The sequence below is a fragment of the Cuculus canorus genome, chromosome 5 (genome assembly GCF_017976375.1).
Source record: "Cuculus canorus isolate bCucCan1 chromosome 5, bCucCan1.pri, whole genome shotgun sequence".
NCBI classification, from domain to species: domain Eukaryota; kingdom Metazoa; phylum Chordata; class Aves; order Cuculiformes; family Cuculidae; genus Cuculus; species Cuculus canorus.
Window position 1 is genome coordinate 9,745,904 of NC_071405.1, and position 24,485 is coordinate 9,770,388.

At 49.3% G+C, this 24,485-nt stretch overlaps 1 protein-coding gene across 5 annotated transcripts in view; it reads right to left on the reverse strand.

Annotated features, from left to right (window-relative positions):
• Positions 1-24,485, reverse strand: part of DAAM1 (dishevelled associated activator of morphogenesis 1) — a 105,279-nt gene that overhangs the window by 3,815 nt on the left and 76,979 nt on the right. For 4 of the 5 annotated variants that reach the window (XM_054066704.1, XM_054066706.1, XM_054066707.1 and 1 more), the window contains 18 exons: positions 24,327-24,437; positions 24,112-24,215; positions 23,647-23,713; positions 23,185-23,302; positions 22,922-23,060; positions 22,433-22,491; positions 21,907-22,094; positions 21,278-21,586; positions 21,056-21,163; positions 16,141-16,170; positions 14,610-14,713; positions 9,180-9,264; positions 8,299-8,405; positions 6,546-6,634; positions 6,137-6,305; positions 5,281-5,388; positions 3,142-3,202; positions 2,365-2,496 (listed from right to left, as the gene is read on the reverse strand). In XM_054066704.1, coding sequence (XP_053922679.1) covers positions 2,365-2,496; positions 3,142-3,202; positions 5,281-5,388; positions 6,137-6,305; positions 6,546-6,634; positions 8,299-8,405; positions 9,180-9,264; positions 14,610-14,713; positions 16,141-16,170; positions 21,056-21,163; positions 21,278-21,586; positions 21,907-22,094; positions 22,433-22,491; positions 22,922-23,060; positions 23,185-23,302; positions 23,647-23,713; positions 24,112-24,215; positions 24,327-24,437 — 2,088 coding nt within the window. The remainder of the gene's footprint in view (positions 1-2,364; positions 2,497-3,141; positions 3,203-5,280; positions 5,389-6,136; positions 6,306-6,545; positions 6,635-8,298; positions 8,406-9,179; positions 9,265-14,609; positions 14,714-16,140; positions 16,171-21,055; positions 21,164-21,277; positions 21,587-21,906; positions 22,095-22,432; positions 22,492-22,921; positions 23,061-23,184; positions 23,303-23,646; positions 23,714-24,111; positions 24,216-24,326; positions 24,438-24,485) is intronic. The other variant, XM_054066708.1, reaches the window with a different exon arrangement.

Below are 24,485 nucleotides of genomic sequence, written 5' to 3' on the forward strand. Positions count from 1 at the left end.
CTAATAGTAAACACGGCAGGGGAAGGGAAACTCGCACTTTTAAGTTTGTCTTTGAAGTATTTTTGGGGGTTTATTTATCATTGCCACATGCTCTGCTATTAAAACCAAATGTGTTGGTGAAACTTCTAAAAGACATTTCTGCCCAGGCTCAGGCACAGCCCTGGGGAGGGAAATAGGGAGTTTTCCGGCCTTTTGTGCTGTTTGCACACCATTAATGTAAGGGAGTTGAATGAGGCTGTAGCAAAGGTCAGGACAGGACATCCATGAACTGCCGATGCGTCCCTATCCCCAAGGAGCTCACAAGTCGTCCTTGGGACTGACATCCTTTGTTCTCACTTCCAGTTTGAAGGAGACTCTTTGTGCACAGAAAATTTGTTAAAATTGTGATGGTGCATTCTGGAGATAAGCATGCTTAAATAAAACAGAAAAAAACCAAAATCAAAGCACGAACAGATTTATTAGTTGCTTTGATTTTGCTGGGTAGACTGAAAGGAACATTTTTAAAGCCTGCCTATATGATTCAGTTCTATTTGCATGGGTGCCCTGGGCTCTTCAAAAGACATTTAGGACATTTTTATTTCTTTGTTTACTTAAGAGACTTAGCACTTCAAGATGCAGGGAGGAATCTGAGAGGTGCCACTATATAATTCAAAATAATTGAGGTTATTTTTGTTGGTTTTAATCAAGATACTTGATTCTCTGCTGTGTTACAGGAGATTCCGGTGAGGGGAAGGACTGAAAATGTTATCCTCATAGGACAGGAAGTTTAGAAAATAATGATGTTTCCGCTTGCCTCAGAGAAAGCATTTGAATCCCGTGTTTTAAAAGTGAAAAGCAGGGGCACTTCGCACAGCCCATCACATCCAATAACCACAGGAACAGCTGCGCTTTGCTTCCAAGTGGGCTTGGATGGGCTCTGTGGACCATGACCAGACCTTCTCCTCCAGATCCAGCCAAGTCAGCAGAAGACAACACAGTTTGCAGAGCATTTGTCATCATCTCCGCAGCCCTACCGCACTGCAGGCAAGATCTGCCTCATTACTGTCAACAGTTTAAAAGGGTGACCTGGGTTAGACACGGTCTCAGGAAGGCAGTGGTCAACCATAATGCCCAAGCATGCATGGATGGTCTGAAAGACAGTGGCAACCAGACATTGGTACAGCTCAGGGGGCGGAGGAGGTAGTAACATTTGATAACTTCTGTCTTTGAAGAGGTAGCTCATGCAGTAGGACAAAGATGAGACATCTGAACCAGCCTGTGCTGGACTATCTCCCTGCCAATTCCATCAAGATGAAGGCAAGGCCAGGGAGGAGATACTGGAGGATGGTTCTTGAAGGAAATGGAATGCAGCTGTGTGCCCCTTTGCTGAAAGAAGGTAAGTAAAGGGGAATTGCTTGGAAATCACAGATGTCAGCCAATGGACACCCCTTTGCTGTGATTTAAACCGGACTGGTAGGGAGAAAAGGATGTGGCAAGAGGTCATTGCATGTGACTGCAAAGCACTCCCCACGGCATTACTCTGAGGAAGGCAAACCTTTTAAGCAGCTTCTCTAAGCAGGTCTGAAGTTGGCCTCAATTCACGTCACTGAGCTCCTTGCACCTCTTCTCTGGAGAGAAGAGCTGGGCAGGTCTCAGACCGAAGTTAAGCATCAGATGTTATTTTGCCCTATAGAAGTGGGATCACTGGGCAGCCTGGGTTGTCTCTGATATCAGCCTATGGGTGATTTCATGTCCATCCTGAAGCCCTGGCTGAACTTTTTCCTCCTCTTCCATCAATACGAGACAGAACAGACTGCTACCTTGCCACTTTCACCCTCCATTAGCCAAGATGTCCCAGCTGTGACACTCCTAACTCTAAAGCCACCAAAACTGGGATACTTCCATTTTAAGGCACAGAAAGCAAAGCCAAACCTCTAGGTTTGAGTGAAAGGTCTTCATCAAAACTCAGATTCTCACAAATGACCTATCATCTCCTCCCTTGATGGACACAACTCTCCCAGGGCTAGCCACTGTCTACCACTCCCGAAAGATAGGACAGGCATTTCACAGCTTTTGACAACACATCTTGTGTCCCAGAAATCTCTTGGCCTGACCTGACCCTGGCATGTTGGATCGTGGAGCAATAAAAATGCCCTGGGGACAGGGTCTGTCCCCACCCACGCACTCCAAACAAACCATGAAGAGTAGCCCAGCACCTTCCTTATGTCAGGGTCTCAGCAGGACACTTGCATCATCTTGTGGGGGAGGCATCTGAGATGTTAGCACACAGCATGGGCTACAGGAAGGCCAGGACCATCCCCACCCCCATTGGCTGGAGGAAAGGCTGAAATGCTACCCAGATCTCAAGGATGCTGGCGACCTTACCAGCTCTTTCGCTTCTGTCAGAAGATCTTCGACGTCTGAGAAGCTGAAGCTGGCTAATGTGATGAACTGGCTAACGACGGACACAAACTTGTCACCTGCTTGCTGAACCTGAGACTTCTGGAAGTCCAGCTCCTTTAGGGAAGAAAAGAAATAAATCTGGTCAGGCCCTGGCTGATGAGGGACACAAACACCATCAGCCTCTGGTAGTGCCTTTGAGCGTGTGCCTGCATCAGCGCCACGGGTACCGGCTGCGCCACTACTCCCTCCTGCCATGTGTGAGACCATGGATTACCCTAGTTTCCAATATCATTCCTGCAGCACACTTTTAAGGCCAAATCCTGCAAGGGGAGACTGTGGAAGCAGCATAATTTAGCAAGACAGTGAGTCCTTCAGGATACACCCACCATTTCATCACCATTCCAGCTGGGCTCCAGAAGCGCTTCCCAGCCCAAGCTCCAGCCCTCTGCGGTTTTACAGCCAAAGGGAGACCCCTCGGCACATCACAGGTCTTCCGTGGACATCATCAGTAGACTTACTCAGCCTCCCATGGCGTGTTAGATATAAACCACGCACGTGCCTCAGCACACACGGTAACTTTGGTGCCAAAACAGCCCTAAGAGGGAAGGTGCACGTGCAGGCAGGAAGGAAAGACAAACAGCTTTCCAGGATGTGAGATAAAAGCAGCTTCACTGGGAGCTCCCTCGCCTGCCTCCCCAAGGAGTGATGCCGTAGTGCTTGGAACCACGCTGGAATATATTTGATTTAAATAATACTTACAGTCTCCACTGCTCTCAGGCCGCTCCTCAGAGTGTTTATTTCTTTCTCCAGCTCGGTCATGCTGTTGGAAATGGCAGGATGTTAATTTTCAGCCTTCCTCAGCACTTTCTACTGCTCTCCAACCAAAACGACTGTTTTTCCACTGAAAAGGCCCCAGCACACATTGCCTCCTGTTTGCAAGGCAGCGTGTCTTGAGCAGCAAATCAGGCTGACAGCCTCTAAGCCAGGACAGCTGCCTATCTCGAAGTGGCTGCAGTTGCTTGTTTTAAAGCAAAGCACTTTTCTGTATTTTCAATCGAGGGGACTGTGCAGGCTTAGCAAGCTCAGCAACTTCCAGACCTCTCAAAACAAAAGGAGAGCTCAGGAAAGGGTTTTGCGGGGCACAGATTTCCCTTCTCCTCTCAAGAGCTACCAGAACATTTTCTTGCTGTGCTATGGCACAGCAGACAGTCTTTCAGTGAACCTCGGTTAGGTGAATGCCATGAGAAGCACAATTCTGAGCAGCAAGGATTTCATAAAGGGAGACAACCCAAATATAGAGAAATAAAGATAAATCACCGCGTCTGGCTCTGACTGTGTTTACACAAGGCTCAAGCCCCTGATGAGCATCCAGTTCAAGTGCTTACGGGTTTCTACCACCACATCTGAGTGGAAGCTTTCTCACAAAGACTTGATGACCACAGGCTTGACATCTTTCCAGGGGCGATTGTTGTAGTGCTGGGGTCTCTGGAAAAGCTGATGTTGGGTCACAGGGCAAGTGTTCCTGGCAGGTTTAGTCTGGGAAAATGCAGTTTTGGGAGCCCTGTGCTCCAGCAGTTCATTACTGGTGGTGGGATTGACAGAGGCGGTAATTTTGTTTCACAGCTGCAGGGCTGGGGGGAATTTAGGGTTTTCCAGAGCTTTAGAAACTTTTTGGTTTCACTCTAGATTGGATCAAACCCAAATATTACATATGGTGTCCAGTTTAGAGCAAAATGATAAAGTTAAGAGGGGAAAAAAACCCTCTATGCAGACATTTTCTTTCCCATACATGAATCTGTGCAGCAGCTGCAGACACACGAGCATGAGAAAGCTGGAGCCTGCACCAGCAAGGAGCGTGCCCTGCTCAACCTTGTTCTCAGCCAATGCCTACGAGGGCAGCCACCACACACTCCTCCTCACACGCCGAGATTTGTTTAATCCCTATGGCTGACAATTATTTTACATTTTAAACGCGAGGATGCTTGCTTTGCACATTACGAATCCTCTGCGGGGAAGCCACTATTGCTACAAGAGCACTCTGAAACTTGAAAGACCCTTGAGCTGCCATAAACTCTGTGCATATTTACTATCCCCTCCCTAAAAAGGTGCAGTTTCCGGCCCTTTTCATCTTCAAGGCTAACACAAACGTGTGCTGACTGCAGAAATGTGTGATCGTTGCTGCTCAGGTCCCCAAAGCAGCAAAACCTGTAAGCTCCCACTGAACTTTAAACCGAAACAGAGCCTCATTGATTTCAGAGGGACTTCAGCACATACTTGAGGGCTTTGCAGAGCAACAGCAGATTCCTCCTGCACTTAAAAGTTCGCCATGCATTTAAGGGCTTTGCTGAATGAGGGCCTCCGCTGGCAGAGAGATGGAAGCAGTCTGCTCTGAACAGGTCACCAGAAGACGGGCAAGGTTTTAAAAGCTCATTGCAAGGTTTAGAAGCTCCATGTTGGTGGCAAAATTAGGGCTAGGCTAGACCCGGAGGCAGGTGAGCCCCTTGCACCGCTGCCTGGTCCTGCCTGTGCTGCTGGCAAAGCCTCCTCACCACAGGCAGATAAACAGCTGCCCCTTATCTGCAGCCACACCGCAACTGCTTCCTCCCAGATTACTTAACGTACCATTAGAAATTAATTAAATGCTTCTGCGGTGAGATAACAACAGGAAACGGCTGCTCCAAGCAGCTCTCCTCCCTCGCCTTCGGAGTCTCGCAAGCCTTTGTTGCAAGGGCTGAGATTTAAAGCCACCAGGTGATATTTGCTCCTGCCTCCCAGGCTGCTCGCGGGCCAACGTGGCCAGGATGTGGCCAGGAGCAGAAGCTCAGGAAGGCAACATGGAAAGACAGGCTGAAGCGAGGGGAGAGGCACTCCCTAAGCACCACCTATATCCCTGCTTACTTGACTTTGGCTGCCTGCGGGATGTCTCGCAGCTCCTCATGCAGGCGGAGGACCTTGGGGTACTTCTTTTCAACGATAGTGATGAGATAGTGCAGAAGTGTGATGTTCCTAGGAGAAAGGAGGAGTGGGGTCAGTGTGGTGAGGACTCAAGAGCTCAGTTAAAAACACTGGTTAAATCCCAACTCTAGCAATGAATTATTTGGGGATTTCTGCAAGGATGCTGCTTGCTATCTGTTTAGATCCCCAAGCAAGGGATGTGGGATGGGTCTTTCTCATGCACAGCCACAATGCAGAGCAGCCTGGTCACTGCAAGTAAGGGCTCTCCACAGAGGGGATCCAAGGGAGGTGACTTAGGTACCACTGCTCCCATCCTCCGTTGTCATTACTGATGTACCAGGCAGGTTTGAGAGCTGATCCAGCTCCTCTTGCTCCACGCACGGAGCTCAGTGGAGGACAGCAAACTAGATGACAGCTGCAGTAGCTTGGGGCAGCTGCAGAGGGTGTTCCCATGGAGAAGAACCCCTGGGACCCCTCCTCCAGTGCTGTGTCACAGCACAGTGGCTCTTGGCTTCTCCAAGTTGGAAAAATGCATTTGGAGGATGACCCTTCCAGTAAGCCCAGGGTGCCATTCAGCTGGCCCAGGAAGGAAAGCCCCATCAATCACCATGCTGATGTACAGCTTGTCTTCCCTTGAAATCCATCCTCTCTAAAAAATGGATGCACCAGATGTGCCAGGCAGGGCAGCAGGGGGGAGGGAACCGCTCCCACCTACCCAGAGGCAATCTAACAACCTCTGTTTCCCCATCATCCCTGGGACCTGCAGTTGCTACAGAGGATGAGGGCAGAGGCTGCTCACTTGTCAATGCTGGACTTGGTATCCGCGATCTTGTTGAGGCTGGAGATCTTAAATCCGAAGGCGTTGCCCCTCTGTCCTTTGTTCATGTAGTTCCCGAAGGCCAGGACCACTTCCAGCAGCTGCTGGAGGCTGCTGCTCTGCAGCACCGCCTTGGAGCCAGCACGGATGGCTGAAAGCAGAGAGGTGCAGGATGTCACTCCATGCCATAACAGCACATCGGACTCCTTTCCTTGCAGCAACCTCTTCAGTGCCCCCACGGTCAAAGAGTGACCACTAGCTCCCTCCCTTCTGCTGCATCAAGGCAACCTCCACACCAACCAGGCTCGCCCTGATATGGAGGGATGTTATTGCTACACTCCTTGTGCCAGCACAGAGCCCCTTGGCGACCTCAGAAGATCTGGTCACTTGCCTTCCACCTTGGGTTTGACTTCTGCAACTCTCTCTGCAAACTTCTTCTTGAAGTAGAGGGACTGCAGCCTTTGCTGATAATGGTTTATCCTGGAAAAAAAGAAGATGTGGGTTGAGCTTTGCTTGCTCCAGGCAGAGTTCAGTTGATCTGCTGCTCACAGCTGTGCTTACAAAGCATGCTTGTGCCACACCGATTAAAAAATAATGACTGCATTTCTCCCTGAAACTATACTGGGATGGGAAAAAATGACAACTGAAGCTACAGCTGTCCTGGGGTGGATCCAGGTGGGCTCTTAAGCCCACACTTAAGCCTACCCTTAACTTAGCAGGTTCAACAACTGCATTTTTACATACTATTACTATGAACAAACAGTTAATTTATGACCACTCCTTAGCAAAGATGCTGATGAGCTCTGGTGTCTCAAGGGCTTTTTGATGAGCTGTGGCTGGACAAAGGCACACCAACTACCAGCACTAACAAAACCAGACCTTCAGATCCTCAAAATGATGACCTAGCCTGGAAAGCCACCAAGGCAGCCCAATTCAGCCCTTTCCTGGGCAACTTAAGGTCGTCTCTGCTCATGTCAGTTGTATTTAGGCTAAACAAGATCTCACTTGTATGCAAATGGCAGTGTGATTTGAGTCATTTGGACCAAGGACCCATGGGAGACATGCTTGCAGACGAGGCCATGAGCTATGCTGTTGCACTAATCAGAGGTGACAAAGACACCACAGTCGTTTACAGACCACAAGGCAAACTAAAAATCCATGCTGGAAATCAAGAAAAAACATTTGCATTGGTACGTTGTGCTTTCCAAAAGATGAAGGCACAGGAACAACACTCAGGCAAGAAACTGCGAAGAAGAAAGGTGACCTGTAATAGGAAAGCTAATTCTGAGCTTCTTCCAGCCCTGAAGGATCAGGTCTGAACTTCACAACTCCGTCCTGCCTGTCTTTCACACTCAGCAACTACACGGTGCATTGCCCCAGTGTTCATCGGTGCATTCCTCTTGGAGGACAGGAGTTTTTCTATTTTTGATCTCCCAGTGCGATCTCAAACTGTAAAACTCACTGACTTTGCAAACAAGTGACTTGCTTGAAGTTCAGCTAAGAAATCCAAAATACTCAATATTCAGTTGGATTTAAGTAAGGAGCTTCAAGATTTTAAACCCACACCTCTAGAGGACGTGCATGCAAAAGATAAGGTTATTCATCCCTGAAGACTTCTAAGCCTTAAATGATTGCTACCAGAAGCAGGAAGAAATGCTCATACATTCTCAGGAGCCCCAGGGAGGAGTCATTCCTGAGATGAGAAATGGGACTCATCAGGGCCAAATTTACATACATCAGTCTTCAGTATTTTTTAGGAGCTGTTTGTGTGAAGGGGAAAGGAGCACTGTTTAACATTCAGACGATACAGTGTTTTTCTGAGTTGTGCTAGACTAAGCATTTCTCCCCAGAATGAGAGGGGAAATGTGTCAGGACATAACCTGCGAAGCCCCATCCCTTCTCCCTGCTCTGTCCGGCTGCCGCTTGTCTGGGATGCGCAGCCCTGCTTTTAGAGGCGCAGCATCATGAGTGATTGCTATGAGTGGGAGCACCTTTGCTTGCTGTCCCATCCATTCGGTCCACTCATTTCTTGATGTGAAAAACAGTAAGCAGGGCTACGTTCCCAAGTAGGCTCCAATAAACAGCCACTTTATGACCAGCTCATGAAGCCATTGGCCAAAATATGTGTCCCCTGGGCCACCAACCTGCTCATTTCAAAGAGGAACCTGTCAGCCTTGGCCATGCGGTCCAGCTCATGCTTATGCTCTTCCAGCAGGTCAATGTCACCCTTTTCAGGAACAAACTTCAGGAGCTAAAGAAGGGAAAACATGTTCGTGGACATGACATTGGTGTACAGATTTTCAGGAGCAAAACGGTGATTTATTTGCTTGAAACTACCACCTTTTCAGCATGTACAGACAGTGACCCCAAGGCACCTATCAAATAAGTGTGATCGCTGTCCCTGTGACTTTCCTCCCATTACTCCATCACATTAGCGCCTCTTGCCGCTGCCCTGCCATCACTCTGGTTTTACAACAGATGTATTACATCTGCTCCAAGGAGGTTTCGAGAGCAGCTCTGCCAGAGCAGATGTCAGGGACTCTCATTTGCTGCAGGTCTACCCATTTTCAGGTGGAAATTTTGTTCAATGAAACCTCTCACATGTCTGCTGAAAATGCAGTTACCAGCTCAGCTTTAAGGATAGGTGAAAAATATGCTTTCAAGAGGATTCAGACAAGATGACAAATTGGATTCCCTTTTTGAGGACTGTAGAAATGCTGAATCACCTTTCAAAAATAAACCCTCAAGCTATGCCACAAAAGGGGCCACTGGCCCAGCCTTGGGGTCCCAGGCCCGATCCAGGTACAGGCATGGCACGTGGAACCCATGCTGCTCCCAGTGCTGATGCTACAACCGAGCTGCTTTCCTGCTGTTCCAGCCCACCTGGGTGGTTCTTCAGCATACAGTTGGTAAATAATCTGGGGCCCTAACACACTTCTTAAATCCATAGTTTGGTCCCAAGTGCCTTGCACAGTTTGGTCTTAGCATGATGCAACCATGGAAGAACGCAAGACATGTTGCCCACCTGCTCCAGCATGTCTTTCGGGAGGTCCTCCTGCTCGTCCATCGTCAAAATCGCTCGTTTGATCTCCTCATTTGAGAGTTTCAGTCTGGGAGGTGGAGGAGAAGGAGAGTTATTCCCAGCCCAGCAATCAGGCAAGGTTCAAGAGCGTTTCCTTACACACCCATGCAATATGAACTGCTTAACTCATGGCCAGCAGCAGCATCACAAATAACGCTACACAGTGTGGTATGAAGAAGGACGTGTGAGAAACGTGGTAGGACCGTGCTCTGCCAAAGCATAGCACATAACAGCCCTGGCCCCACTGCAAACAAGGAGTCAAACCCCACTGGCCAAATCCCTCTCCCTGCACCGCAGCTGCCACCCACTATTTTATAGCATTTTATGTAAGTATTGTAAGTAGTATATTATACATGTATTAAAAATATATAACTTTTATATGGAACTCTTGTAGCAATGCTGCTCCATCCCCAAGGGCCAAGGGGACAGCGAGTGTCACGCTCCCCATTGGTAGCACAGCTCAGACTCCGGAGCACAGCTCAGCACTGGTCCTGAACCCATTGCCACAGACTCTAAGGAAAATTTAGCCAATTTCTGCTGCTTTTCTTGGATCTGAATGTTGCCTCTCCCATCCCTTCTAGCTGCTTTTGGTTAGAGTCTCCATCTAAGAAGAAAGAGAGGTCTAGTGGTGAGCTTGGCAGTGCTAGGTTTACAGTTGGACCTGATGATCTTAAAGGTCTTTTCCAACCCAAATGATTCTAGGAGAAAGAAATCCAAAATCAGGGGAAATGGATGTTCAGGAAATCCATCAGGTTTTTTTTGGAACGGTGGAGATTCAATGTGTAACAGCTTGGAAAACAGCTCCTCCCTCCACCTTTTTCTTCCTTTACTTCACATAACAGGAATTGAAGACGTAGCCTCAAATTGGAGGTTTTGAAAACCCCAGACCATTGTATCACAGAAAACAACGACAGGCTGATCTTCCAGGGCAGTGGTTTATCCAACAGCAACCTGCACCAAGCTGAGGCAATAGATGGATAGAAAGATGCCTTCAGCTCTTCCTGGGCTAAAGCAGCCACTAATTACAGTTTAATATGTCTGCAGCATTCCCTGTGACCGCTCCCTGAAACAATTTTGATTACAAAACCACACATTATTTTTCTTCACGTTTTTGCATTGTGGTTGATAAAATAATCTAAATGCAAAAGAGGGAAAGCCCAGACACTCCTGCAGCTCCATCTGCCAATACCATATTCCTTGCCCAGCTTGCAGCAAAGGTTAAAGCTATTGCAATAGATACAGTTTAAAAAAACACAAATGCCCTTTTCTTGTATGCAGGGAAATGTTGCACAACTGAAAAGACCTGTCTGTGGGCTTTAAGGAAACCCATTGACCCAGTCTCAGTGACGAATGATGTCAAAGGATGCTGAAACACTGGATGTGGCTCAAAGCAATGAGCTGAAACCAGAAACACATCCTATGGTGGGATGTGAAGTCTCGTGTAAAACTGATCAGCAGATCAAGAAGAAGATCAGGAGCTGACTTGATCACTCCAAGTAATTGAATGAGGAAGGTATTTTTCATCCTGGCACCTAAGCAGACTGAAACCGTAAAGCTGGCTTTTGGAAGATCAATCTGAAGCAGGAAGGGTGCTGGAATCCAAGACCAGGGTAGCAATAGCTTGGTTTAGCTTGAAATCTTTTGCTCAAGACCTGCAGTGAAGGATTAGCTTTATTGAGGCTGGTGGATCTTACAGACTTGGCAAATAAATATTTGTTCCTTATAAGCCCATATTTCTTGTCCCATACTCGGTCCTCTCACCTACTGCTCCAGGGAGCCTCCCAAGAGAGGGTTTGTTAAATGAGGGGTGAGTTAAGATCTCACCTAAGCCAGGAGGTTGCACTGAGTAGTGGCCAGGACAATTGCTAGAGTGGCTGCACAAGGAGCAAACCAAAGATCCATGGAAAACATCCCCTCTGACGCTTGCAGTGACAAGGAGCCATGTCCTGAGGACACTCTACCTGTCCTGTATGAAGGCAGTGGCTGGGATGGACACGACCGGAGGTAGGATGTGAAGCTGCAGGAGGACTCCTTTTATACCCAAGCAGCGACACAAGAGCTCAGACCTCCAACAAATGTCACATCCGTTCCCCCACCAGTGAAAAGCAAACATAGGCTGTGTTTGGACAACAGGGAGGCAAAAATGATCCTGGGAGAAGGAGACTGGTAGGCAGCTACCCCTCATCCAAAGCCACACTTTCAACTGTGATCATTTCCAGGAGGGTGGTGAAAGCTGAGGGTGACTTTTGTAAGCCCTGCTCATTAAAAGCACAGTCAATAATAGAATATATTTATATATATTAAAAAAAAGGCTGAAAAAACTTTTCTCAGGAATCATCCAAACCCAGTGCCAAGAACAAGAGCCTGCCCCGCCATCGGCAGAGAGCAAGTGCGGGGCGCCAGAAGAAAACAGCTTCTCAGACAATTTGATGGGAAAGGGGCCAGTGAAAGCTAGAAGCTTATCTACAACCACAATAATTATCATTGTTGGCAGCAGCTGTCGAACGCGAGCCGTCTGAGAGGAACGGGGTCACAGGACTTGCTGTCACAGGGATTTAAAGCCAGCAGCCCGCCGATGTGAAGTGACAGCTCGCCAGCCTGACAAGCGCGGGGCTATTTTGCGTGGCTTTTGTAGAGTCCCGCAGAGGACGTAATAAGTGTGAAGGGGAAAAATTAATTCCGCTGGGAAAGGGACGCACCCTTTTGAAAACCCACATTCATGTGAGAAAAATGCTCCATGCCGCCTCGCTGGAGAGAGGAATCAAGTGAGCCATTCACCGCCAGCACAGGCAGAAAGTGATGGAGCAAGGGCTTGATTTGCATCTTGCAGACAGCAGCACTAAAAATACACACACGTACACGGGGAGCAAAAGCAAGGACGTGGTGGGTTCACTGAGGAAGACCCGGTAATGCACTGACATCGGCAAAGCATTCTCCAGAAAACAAGAAGAAAAAAGCAAGTGTTGAAAATATTCTTGTGCTGCATTACAAGCCAGAGGAAAATCCAGTGATCTCACTGCGCAGTAATTTCTCCCAAAGCAAGGGAAGCAGGCAAAAAAATAAATCTACAGAGAGAGATGAAGTATCTCGCTGGCTGTAATCTTTCCACGCTGCAAGCCAGACAATGCCTGGTGAGCTTACAAATGTCTGGGCTAAATCAGGGGCCAAGCTTACAGGTCCTTTCACATGTGAAAGTCTGCTTGTCCCTGTGGTGGCCGCATGAGTGAGGTCGGAGAGCAGCAAGTCAGCTGCAGCAAGCCACCCTGCAAGACCAGGTTAAGATGAGCCCTTTGCAACACCAGGACCACGGACCCGCTGCCCCGTCCAGCCTAGGGATGGGCAAAATGGGGCAGGCAGAGATGAAAGGGCTTGTCCAAGGCCCTACGGAATCTGCTGGAAATGCAGGCACTGGACCTGAGCCTATGGAGGCCCTTGGGAGGCAGCAGGATGTTTGGGTTTCATCTTGACACTGCCCTTCCTTTCAGCTGCTTGCTGTCAGGGATGAATTGCCCAAAGTGATTTTGGGGAGAGGAACACGATTTTAGTCACTTGCAGAAATAGGGGAAGGAGCAGATTTGGCTGCTGATGTAGCGCTAGAAAAACACCCTGCCACGCTAGCCCCTCTGCTTGTGCACCCCTGGGAGCATCATGGGATGAAGCCAGAGCACCCCCAGAGCAGCAGCTTGCATAAACTGCTGTGCCCCCAGAGCTGCTTGGCCCCACGCGGCCACAGCGCAGCAGGATGAGCCCTGGAAAAGCCATATGAGAGTCCTGGAGACCACCCTGCACCACCTAGAAAAGGGGAGCTTGGACAGGCAGCAGCTACTGTCTTTCCATTTTTGCTGGATTAACTACTGGTGAGTCGTTTCCAGCCATCACCTTCTTGAAAGATTTGCTGGTGAGATGAAATTAACACCTCTACTCAGCAAGACACAGAAGATGACTTTGAAGTTGAGTGTTTGAGTAGCTCCCCTTCCCACTGAAGGGCCTATTTGCATGCTTAACTTTTAATTATACACCTAAAGCTCTGGCTGAATCACACCTAGACCCACTTTGACTACGCTCAGCCCCAAGTACGCTGGGGAGCAGCCCAGCGAGTGCCCCGAATCCCATCACTTTACTTGCTAACAGCTGGCTGGCATAGATGTACTCATTTGCCTACTGCTTTAAACTCTGCTTTCATCATTATCTTTTTTTATTTGGACTGCTAGGAAGTATGAAAATCCCCAGAAGCAATCCAAAGCAGAAACGGCCATAAACACAGCAATTTCACTACCAAACACCGTGGCACATGGCTCGCTGCACTCAACGCTCCCACTGCCCACGGGGATGAGGACCATCTCTGCGAGAGCTCGAAGAAGCACAAGAGACCAGAAGTTACCCACCCTGAGGGTTTTTTTTCAGACATCAGCCTCTGCATGCTTTCCAGGGAAAGAAACCACTCAGGATGCCCCAGCAAGGCATCGGCACTACCACCTCATACTCCAGAAAACACAGAATTTGGGTGCTGTGGCTGCAAACCCAACCTGCCAGCAACGCTGTCCCATTCCAGCCAAACCCGAGCGGCACCTTCTGTGCTTCCAGACAGCAGAGCAAATATTTCTGAATGAAGCTGTATCTTACTGCTTTTGGATTATCTTTTTCTTGGGTGAATCAGAAACAAGTGGCATTTTCTGCTGCTATTTGTGTTTTTTTTTTTTTTTCAAATAGCTACGTTGATGGTCAATCCTTTCACACCACTGCAGCCTCTCTTCTCCCTTCTCAGCAGTCAGTATTATTGGCATAGTTTATCTTGCCAAAAAAAGGCCCTTCTTATCCTTTTGGCAGCAAGCTGGGGATGGAATTAAATTGCTGGTAGCAAGGCAAGGTTGAGCCTGCCTTGCGAGGGGTGAGCAGGAGGCTGTCATCCCAATGGGGCTGGGCAGCTGTAAGAGGGGAACGTCCCCTTCCCAAAATCCAGATGTGGCACAGGATACCTGCACGGGCAGCCAGGCCCTACTTGAATTACGTTGCTGCTCCCTGCACTGATACCCAGTGCTTTCACCAGCCTGAGACCATTCAAGAACAAACAAAATGCAGGCTGAGGAACGTAAGAGGTGAAATCAATCCCTTTCCTATTCCCTGTAAAGCCTCACTGTGTACACCAGCCCCTCTGGGGCTTCCCAGGGACACCAAAATGCCACGTCCCTGGTTAATCTCATCTCCTCACCGTGAACGGTATAAGGCTATAGCTGGGTTCAGATGTCGCTGGCTGTCCTCCTGTGCTGGGTCCTGTCATTAATCCCTGCCCTAGGATGAGTAGCATCCCCCAGCCCAGGGCAGGGGATCAAGCATCCCCCTGCTGCCCAGAGGATGACAAGGCTATAACCGTACCTGGAGAGGAGGATATTGCAGTTCTGAGCTCTCCGGCCGTCAATGACCGAAAGTTCCTTGACTTTATGCCGGGAACTCAAGGTGTCATCAATAGCATCTTCCTTCTACAAAGAAAACCAAGAAAAGACAAATAATGGAAAAAAGCCATGGAGAAGCAAAGTCATTTAGTACTCTCAGCACATAGCAGCGTGATACACAGCGGGCCCCCATTAGTCAGAAGTGTCACCATGGGTTATGAGCAAAACCCATCGCCTGTAACCGAAACACAGTAAGTTGTTTCATAAACCAGAGCTCGCTTTGAAGCCATTGGTTAGAAATGTAAATATTTTCTCAGACAGGGAAGATTTAAGAATCTGCAAACACACAGGCGCTGCTGAATAAATAAAGCCGGTCTTTCTTAGCATACATATTTGTGATACTTCATTACATCCTCACATGAAATATTTCATTATGGGCTGCTGCACACACTCAGCATCACTCTTGTCCTTCACTCCAGCTCTGAGTATCTGCAGTCGCCCTTCACGCATCAGTCCTCTCGCGCAAGCCTACAACGCAAGCTACCAGACTTGCAAACACAACCTACAGCATTTGCTGCTCTTTAAGTGCAATTCTCCCCAAATAAGGGATTTGAAAGCAGGAATTGCTGTGGCACAAGCCCCTACATCTCCTAAGCAGCTTAAATATGTTACCTTCAAATGAGTAACAATCTACCAGATTGTGGTTGCGGGTGAATGGGCAGATCTATGCAACAGCAATTTTGCAGAGTTGCCCAAGAGGTTCGTGTTGCCCCCAGTTTTAATTTACCATACCACATGTTTTAGTAAGGTTAATCAATTAAAAGCCAGCTATTCAATCCTTCTGGAAGAAACACAACCAGGAGCTGCAAGGTCCCACGTGCTACAGATCCAAACTAAAAGTCTGCCAGTGTAGGAGACCTGGCACACAGCCACCGCATGGGCTGAGAGTGAGCACAGAAGCTCCTAGTTTTGACTCCTTTTGTTGTTTTAATAAAAGCACCCCAACCCAGCTGTAAGGAACGAGAAGCTGCAGAGACTGGTGGTGTAGAACAAAGGCAGTGGCAGGTGAAAGAAGGCGAGCCCCTAGTCACCACCACCAGCTGCCTCTCTTGTGTGCCTTGCCTCCTCTGACCGTGATGAAACGGAGAGCTTCAGCCCATACGTATCAGTTTATTTATCTCCATCTTTTGAAAAGTGAAATGCTCACGGGTAGGAGCTTCTTTATGTTAAGCTGCATCTGCAAATTCAACCCCTGGACTCAGGAGTTGAGGTCTGCACTCAGTGGCTTTGAGGTCTGACCAGACAGCAGAGCAGGCAACTCCGTACTTACCAGCCTCCTCAGCATCAGCTTTCGAGTTGCAACTCCTGGTGATCTTTGCAGCTCTCTTATTTAATGCCTACTTCACCACACATTAAACCGCTGCAGTACCGCGCACATCCCCTGCATCCCCAGCCCCATGCTCACCCTGCCCTCACCGCTCACAGGTGTCAGGGTCCTGCGGGTACTCGCTTACCTGTCTGGAGTTACCGTTCACAAAGAAGTCCTACGGTCATAGCAGAAGCATGGAAAAAGGCAGTAAAAACACATGCAGTTCAGTGATCTCAGCAAAACCGAAAGGAATCGAAGCACAGTCAAGGGAAGGGCGCAGCACGGGGGGCTCGGCAGCACGGGGAGGCACTCAGGGTCTGCCAGTGCCGAAATACAGGGGCTGCACGTGAAAATGCAGTGAAGATTAAAGGATGCACAGAAGGGGAGGGCTGATGGGAGAGAGGGAGGCAGGTGCACAAATGGATCAGGTCAAGGTGCTGCTGTGCAAGGAGGTGAGGAGGGGACATGGAACGAGGTGGGAGGACAGTGTTTGAGCCTTGCTGCTACTCTGTGTGAGAGGCAGTGAGTGCTGGCCCAAGGGCACAGCATCACTCAGCCTGCCACGCCGGGGAAGAAAATTGCTAGTTTTTGTGAATTTGAGAGACTGGAATGCCAACGAGACTGCCAGGAAAAACAAGGCTTTCAAGTGGAAATAACGAGAGACTCATCCCAGAGCAAATCTGGCCACAGCAAAACTTTATCATTTGCCATGGCAACATGTTTCCCCTTGACTTCTCCCCTTACAGGGACAATTCTCATTCTCCAGGGCTCGGCAGCCTAACCAAATGCCACCCCGACACCCTGCCGGCACCACACTCCTCCAAAGACCTGGTTGCCCTGCCAGGATCCCTCCACCATACTGGAAGCACATACAGCAAAGCCGGCACCACAGACAGACACACATACATGAGGGTTTTCCCTCCTTGTTCCCTGGGCTGCATCTTATTTTCATTTCTGTGCTTGGCTCAAGAGACCACCCAGGAGCCCCGTGTTGGGGAAGAGGGTTTCAATGGTGCACACATGGTTTGTTTTCATTTATTTTTAGTAAAAAGAGAAGGCAAGCAGTGAATGGAGGAGGTAAGTGGCTCCAAACACCGTTGGTTTACAAATGCATTTCCCTCCAGTCCCTCTGTGCCAAGGCAGCCAATGGCCCATGTGTCTCAGTCAAGTTGGTGATCTCAAACACAGACCATCTCTGCTGCCTGTTTAAAGGAAATCTTTTCATGCAGGTTTTCCCCTAACCAGCTACCGAGGCTGGATCAGTCCAGGATTCACAGACGGCTCTGGGCAGGAGGATGGGAAAGGGCTCTGTTAGATGTCACGGAACACCCGGGGCTGGGGGACTGGCATCTGCTGACCTGTGCCAATCCAAACCCTGTGGCTAAAATCCAACACATCAGGCTTTCCTTGAGCCCGTAGAAACACAGTGGTCAAGAAGCAGAACAAGACATGCCAGAAGACAAAGAAACATCAGCCAAGAAAAGGAGCGACTGATCCTTTCATCAGCAGAGGGATAGGCACCCACAGGTCGTGATATGGGCACCCCGGTGCAGTGCAGCACCATGCTGAGTGGTTCCCCAAAGCAGCATCGCACCCATCTGCAGAGAAACGTGTCCAGATGCTGCCATGACCATCCCCAGGAGCAGAGCTCCAGCAATGCCACCACATCAGGGGCTTTGCAAGGGAAGGGGGACCTGCAGACACTGAATAAAGACAGCGAAGCTGCTACTGCTATACTTCAGGGAGGTTAGATGAAAAACTGTACAATTTAGCTGGACATGAGGCTGTTGCCAAGGTAGAACTAACTCTATGGATTGGTCAAGGTTGTAAAAGATCAGTGTTTAATATCCCAGCAGGCTCCTTTGTGGGACAGGCATAAAGCACCCCACAAACAGCAATGGGTATTTTCTTGTTCATTTAACCGGTCCTTAATTAGGAAGCCCTCCTTCCATCCTGATCCTTGGACTTGTCCCACACTGCCGGAGAGGAGAAGGATGAGATGGTCTTCCTGCAGTCTCCTGCTCCAGGAGAGTGAGGGCTTCCCGTGCACCAAGGTACCGAAAAGGTCCATTGCAAACCCCCTTCCTCTCTGCCTCAAACCAGCCTCATCCCTGCCCCCCTCCCTTGCCTGCACTACGATCAGCCTCTGCTGTAGGATGGTGGTGTAAGAAGGAGTAGATTTAAATCTGCTGTTACCATCCCACAAACATTCCCCACCCCTATTACCCCCGGCTTGCACAGAGGAGCTGGAGGCTTTTTTTCCTTTCATCCTTTTTTGGAAGATGAATTCTTTCCCAGCTCACTGCTAAGCCCCTGGTTCAACAAGATGTCTAATATTTTTCCCACTTGGCCCTGACTCTTATACATCACTCATCACTGCGGGACCTGCCAGGACTGCCCTGCCGTGTCACTGCCACTTACCAGCATCACTCCCAGCCCCTTCCCCTTGCAGGCTCTCAAAATACCTCCAATGGAGATGCAGACCCCAGCGCAGCACACATAAGCCCCGATGGTCCTAGACTTGCTTTTATACCACATGCAGGTCTTTTAGCAGCTGCTCCCAGCCCTGCCAGTTCCTCACGCTACAGCCTCAAACACAGAGCTCCTGTTGTTTTTTCTGTTATATCTAACAAGACTGGTAAACACTGGTATCACACACAGTCTCAGGGCCAAACTGGGGACAGGAACATCTGCAGAGCTTCTTCAGGGAGGATGGGGAGGATACAGTCTCTCTGACAGCATGGGGCAAGGATGCTCCCAGGCTGAGCCCCTGGGAAGTACTAAGGGCTCCTGTCCTCCCCACATGGAAAGGGCCTTTCCTGACAACTACAGAGCTCACTTTATATTGTGCATTTACACCCCAGCCCGTAACATGGGAAAAGCACTTAAAGAGATGCTTAAAATTAAGTACATCATTAAGTCTCAGGTCTGTGCACTACTTACAGATTCCCAGGCACCACGGCAATAAAAATAACCAAGTCCTATCAAAAGCAACCCTGGAACAACTACTCATGGTGGGTCTGAGAGCTCTCTGCACCACACATACCTCTGCACGCTGCTCCCACGCCCTGCTGGGGTGCCAGTCACAGTGACGTGTCACCCAGGCACGCAATTTCAGAGCTTTGGGGCATGGGCAGGCAGGCAGCTCCCCATGTCCCACATTGTGTCTGAGGACAAGTGAGAGGTGCCATAACCTAGAAAGTGATTTTTTGCCAAGGGCTCATGACAGGGAGCAGAGAGAAGAAATCCCTGCTTGATCAGAACAGGAACCAACTTTCACTAGAGATCAAAACCACTGTATATTATTAAGGCATTAGTTTATTACTCTTCCCCTCAGAAACAGATCATCTGTGTGGAGCTCCCCCAGCCCACCTCTGAGCACCCTGTGGTGTGCGTGTTATCTCAACGGGTGCATCTGGTGTATCTGTGGCTGCTGTCTGCAGAGTCTCTGCAGAGCTGTGTTTGCAGCTTTCTGCTATCTCCCCATGCTGGAATTGCAAGGAGGGTGACCCTGGGGGCTCGCAGGTGAGCAATCACACCCCCTCAGGTCCAGGGGGATGTGTCCCATCACTTAACTTGAACAAACTAGTCAGTGGTACCATGAAACCTGGATGAGCCACAACCAGTTTGTGTCTCATGCTCCTAAGGGTGGCTCCTAAGGGTGGCTCCAGCGCCAGCAGCATCTCACAAGTGAGCTTTCACCTCCTCTTTCCCAATCTCCCTTCCAGACACTCTTGCAGCATCTTCTGCCAGTCCCACTCTAGTCCTTGGCTGCCATGTTCAGCTCCCTTTTGGTCCTCATCTCATCTGGGGTCAAAGCCCGTGTCACAGCACTCCTTTTGGAGCATCTCCCCCTTGTTGCTGGTTCTGAACCTATCCAGTTGCTTCACCCAGCAGGAGATCAGCCAAGCCAAATTATTTTTAAATTACTGTCTGGCAATAATCCGCAGCACACCAGGTGATTCACGGACTCAGGCAGGCAAGCCAGAGGGCAAACCGTCCCACTGACACACCAGGTTTCTATTCTTGCTTTCCTTCCATTTCCATCTCGTCTGCAGACATGCCCTTCAGTAGGCATGAGTCAAGCTCCAGGAGCACCAGGGGAAAGCGCCAGCACTGTGGTCACCTCTTCCCGAAACGCACTAGGGCAGCATGTACTTCTGCTGGGTTACTTTTGATATTTGCCCTGCTCTAATCCACACTGATCTTTCCCTCAATTAGACTCTGGAAGAGATTAAACTCACGTTGCCTAAGGAGCTTATATGTCGGGTCCACTCCTTCCCAGCACCATACCTCCGCCTGAGCCTGGCAAGAGCATGACAACTTGTTCTCTTCTCCCAGCAATACAGGCAGACATTCAGCAGGTGAACATGACTTTTTCAGTCTCTCTCCTTGCTTCTTTCTCCTGCCTTCTTGTAAAACTCATTGCTTTTGCCCATCATGGTCCTGCCTGGGGTAAAATAATGTCTAATTTTCTTCAGAAGCTTTGATGCCTTCCAAACTGGGGCCATATTGCTTGAGCAGGAGATTAAAAAGCAGAGACTTTTGCCTGCAGTGTCATTATTTTGGTTTGGGATTTGCTTTTTTGTTCAAAGCTCACATTTTGCTCTGGGCTCACTACAAAAATAAAAGAAGAGATCCACCCATGGTAGATGCGGGTAAAACTGTGTCCTTCTTGGCCAGAAAGGGATAAAAATTTTCCACCCGATACGCAACACAGTTGCTATTAAGAGCGATCCAAAAATATTACCCAACCATGGCCACATCTGGGGGCTATTTTCATACGTTCTCTCTCTCTCTTTTGTTTCTTTGTTTTGTGATCCATCTTCATGACACACGTGGTCAGGTGTGTGGGCACACTGAGCCACAAATGGCCACTTCAATGTAAAGGCACTGGCACACGGATGAGAGGAGAAAGCAAATCGAGTTGATTTGGCAAACACGGTGTTGGTATGAAATAATAATGGGAGATGTGTTTTGATACCATGAGTGAAACCACACGGTCTCGTAACGGCGCTGCCTTGCCCATATCCCCCTCTGCGCCCCAGGTCAGCTGTTACCTGCTGTCTTTGGTAGGCAGAGAATGTCCTTTCCAGGTCTTCAAGGTCCAGGATTTTGTACACTTTTGTGTCATCTATATCGGTCCACACGGTGCCTGCCAGCTTGTTCTGCAAAACAGCAGGAGGATTGCTGTTTGGAGATCCCCTGCCCACCTGCCCTTACATCACTGGGCAGCTGTCTGTCACCTCCGGTTTCACTGCCCAAATTATTGCCCAGCTTACCTCTGGCAGCTTGGACCAGTTGAAGGACTTGAGGGCATTCGTTGGCTGTGGGATGCTCTTCTTCTTGAGGGCAAAGCCTAGTGGTGCTCCAGGTGGAGGCATTATCCCATCCAGGGGTGGAGGGCCAGGGGGCGGTGGGGGACCACCTGGAGGAGGTGGTGGTGGTGGAGGTGGCGGGGGACATCCCCCTGGTGGAGGTGGTGGTGGTGGAGGGGGAAGTAGGGATCTGGGAGCTGGAGAAGGTAAAGGGCCACCAGGAGCTCCTGGTGGCAAGGGAGGCCCTCCAGGGCCAGCAGCACAGATCGCCCTCTGGGAGAGAAAGAACAGAAAGACTGGTCAGATGGAGCAAGGTAACACCACCCAAAAATCACCTCTATGCTGATTTTTAAGACTTTGCCAATGTTTAACCAGCATAGGAATCATCTAAAGGCTTCAGCACTCCCAACTGAGGTCCATTGCAGCTGGAGGGGTGAAATCACCCTGTCACCAAGGATGGACATCATGGTTGCCCTCCCACCAAGCACCTTTTTTCAGCCTCCTGTGCAGCTCAGCCTCCAGAAATCATCCCATGATGTTTGGGGGTGGCGGTTGGGACTGGTCTGCAACAAGGAGGAGGTTTGGGGCCTCACCCGGCTCATCTCGTGGAGTTGTGCTGTGAGATCCGCCACCTGCTGCTTGACCTGCTTGTGCTCACTGGACTCCTTCTCCAGCTTCTCCTTCATCTTGTTCAGCGTTTGCATCATTTCTTCCTTCTCCTGGGCCTTGGCGTCACACTCTCGCTCCTTCTTCTCCAGCTTCTGCTGAAGCTCATTGTGCTCTGAAACAGCCCCATGAGAACGCTTTTGGATGACAAACACTCCTTTTTGGCAAACGGCAACACACGGGGAACTAAACCCTGTGCTGCCCTGCGGAGAAGCTGTGCAGTTAAGAAAGGGAGCGTGTGTTGTGCCTTAGTGCCCTGGGCAGGGCTTACCCATGAAAAAAATGGGTATATCTTTGCCCATTTCCCTCTTGAACCCCACAGCGTGGTATTATCTCCACCACTCAATAAAGGCTGCAGAGTCCATCCAGCTAAACACACGCACACTTTTATCTATTTAGTTTGCAGCACGTGCTAAGGTTAAAGTTACCGCTGTATCTCTCTCCATCACTCACCTTTTCTCATTTTTTCTGCTTGCTCTTTCCACTGTTTCACTTCATTTTCATTGACTAACCTAAAAGAAAAAGACAAGCAGTGTGGTGGGACAATCCTACAAGCAGCTATTACCAGCAAGAAACACAACTTAACAAGCCCAGACTGTGGGATTTATGGCTCCCAAATTGGTATTTCCAACACCTCTGCTGGGTTTTGCAGGCTGGGATGCAGCACCGCTTCCACGGCTCTGGAGATGCTGGCTTAGCCAAGCAAGGAGCAGAAACATCACTGGGTGACAGCAAGTGATGAATAAGGACAGTAGCAGTCAAGGGGAACGAGCTCACCAAGGACACAGAATTTCAGCTTAATACACCTGCACAAGAGGTCAAAATGATGTCAGCCCGGCCAGGATAACACCCAGCTTGCCAGAATGGGAGGTAGCAAAGCCATGGCAGTCTGTGTTGGAGCTGCTCAGCAGCCAACCCTGGGAGAGGAGGGCGCGCACTTACATTCGGACGACGTTTTTAATATTGAAGTTTTCCAGGGGAGTGGCATCAGGGTCCTGCCCTTTGTCACTCTGGATGACAATCTGCTGCACGATCCTGTCGAGCAGCAGCCAGTACTGGACGGTGTTGCCGCTTCTTTTATCTATAGAGGAAGGAGGGGACAGCATGAGGGAAACAGCAGGGAGGTTGCTGCCATGTCTGGGGAAGAGATGTGGGCTGCCAAGCTCCCGGCAGCCATGAGTTTCCTTGCCTCCCCATGGACTCACAAGGCATTTGAAGACAGTGGTGCAGGATAGACATAAAGTGCGGGTATGCCTCGGTGTGTGTTAGCCTCTTCCTTGTCAGCTCGAACATCTGAGTTGCACTTTTGGTGTCAATGTGGACCTGCGGACAGGAGGAATTGAGGTCAGGCCATGGGATTGGCAATGGCACTGCCTGTTTCCTGAGTCTCAGCTCCAAACCCCATGAGCGATCCCCATCCCACACCTGATGGACAGACAAGCCCAACTGCCCTGCAATGGGCAAACAGTGCTGCTCATCAGTCAGAGGAGAAAAAGGATGAAGCAGGCTGTAGGATGGAGGTTGCAAGAAAGCAGAGCAACAGGAGACAGAGTTCCAACCTCCAGATTTTATCCAAAAGACTGCACTCCATCCTGGGACACAAAGGCACTTTTACAACGAACTGTGACATCAGTGCAAGTGTCTGCATCAGCAATGTTCATACTTACCAGCTCGAATCTTTTGGCAAATTCCAGTTCGTCTTCATTTCTAAGCATTTCGAAAAAATCTAAGTGCCTGAGGAAACAAAGGGGGGGAAGGGGTGGAAAAGACTGTTAAAAGCAGATATGAATGTGACAATCAATAAATGGCAGGCAGTAGCTCAGAGATAAGTGGGAGTTGAAACATCAACTGGAATTTCAGTCTTGAGCTTACAGTCATTACAGCCTGTCCAAGGAGACTTTTGGGGCGAGAGGAGGAGAAGGAGGGCTGGTAGCATCCCCCAGCAACCCAATGGCACATCCTTCCCGTGTGTTAGAGTGCAGCAAAACCACATTGGGACTTTCCCTTCCCTCTCTGGTGATAGCAGAGGAGCGAGTCAAGATCCACACCGATCCCCAACAGCCAAATCCAGAAACCAGAAAGCACGACAGGGGCAAAAATAACCAGTGGGCTGGGTGGGGGTCACTACTCACCGGTCGAGGGTTGAATTTTCATGCTCTCTTAGTTTATCAATGACTGGTTGGATCCCAAGCATGAGAAATTCGTATCGCAGGTGGAGTCTGAAATCCAGGCTTTCCTGCAAGGGATAGTTGTGGGGTCAATGCAGCGCATCCTCAGAAACATTATTGGAATAAAACCACCCCAAACTGACCAAAACATCACCCTCTCTAAGAGTCCCAGTGCTCACCACGCCTGCCCCCTGGCTCAGGACTGCATTGATGAAGGACATGATGGCTGTCTTGAGGCTCACTTCATCCCGATACCGTCCCGTGCTCTTGTCCAAGTCATTGATCAATGTCTGCCAAACACAAAATGTCAGTTAAATGTCCAGTGACAGCCCCGGTGC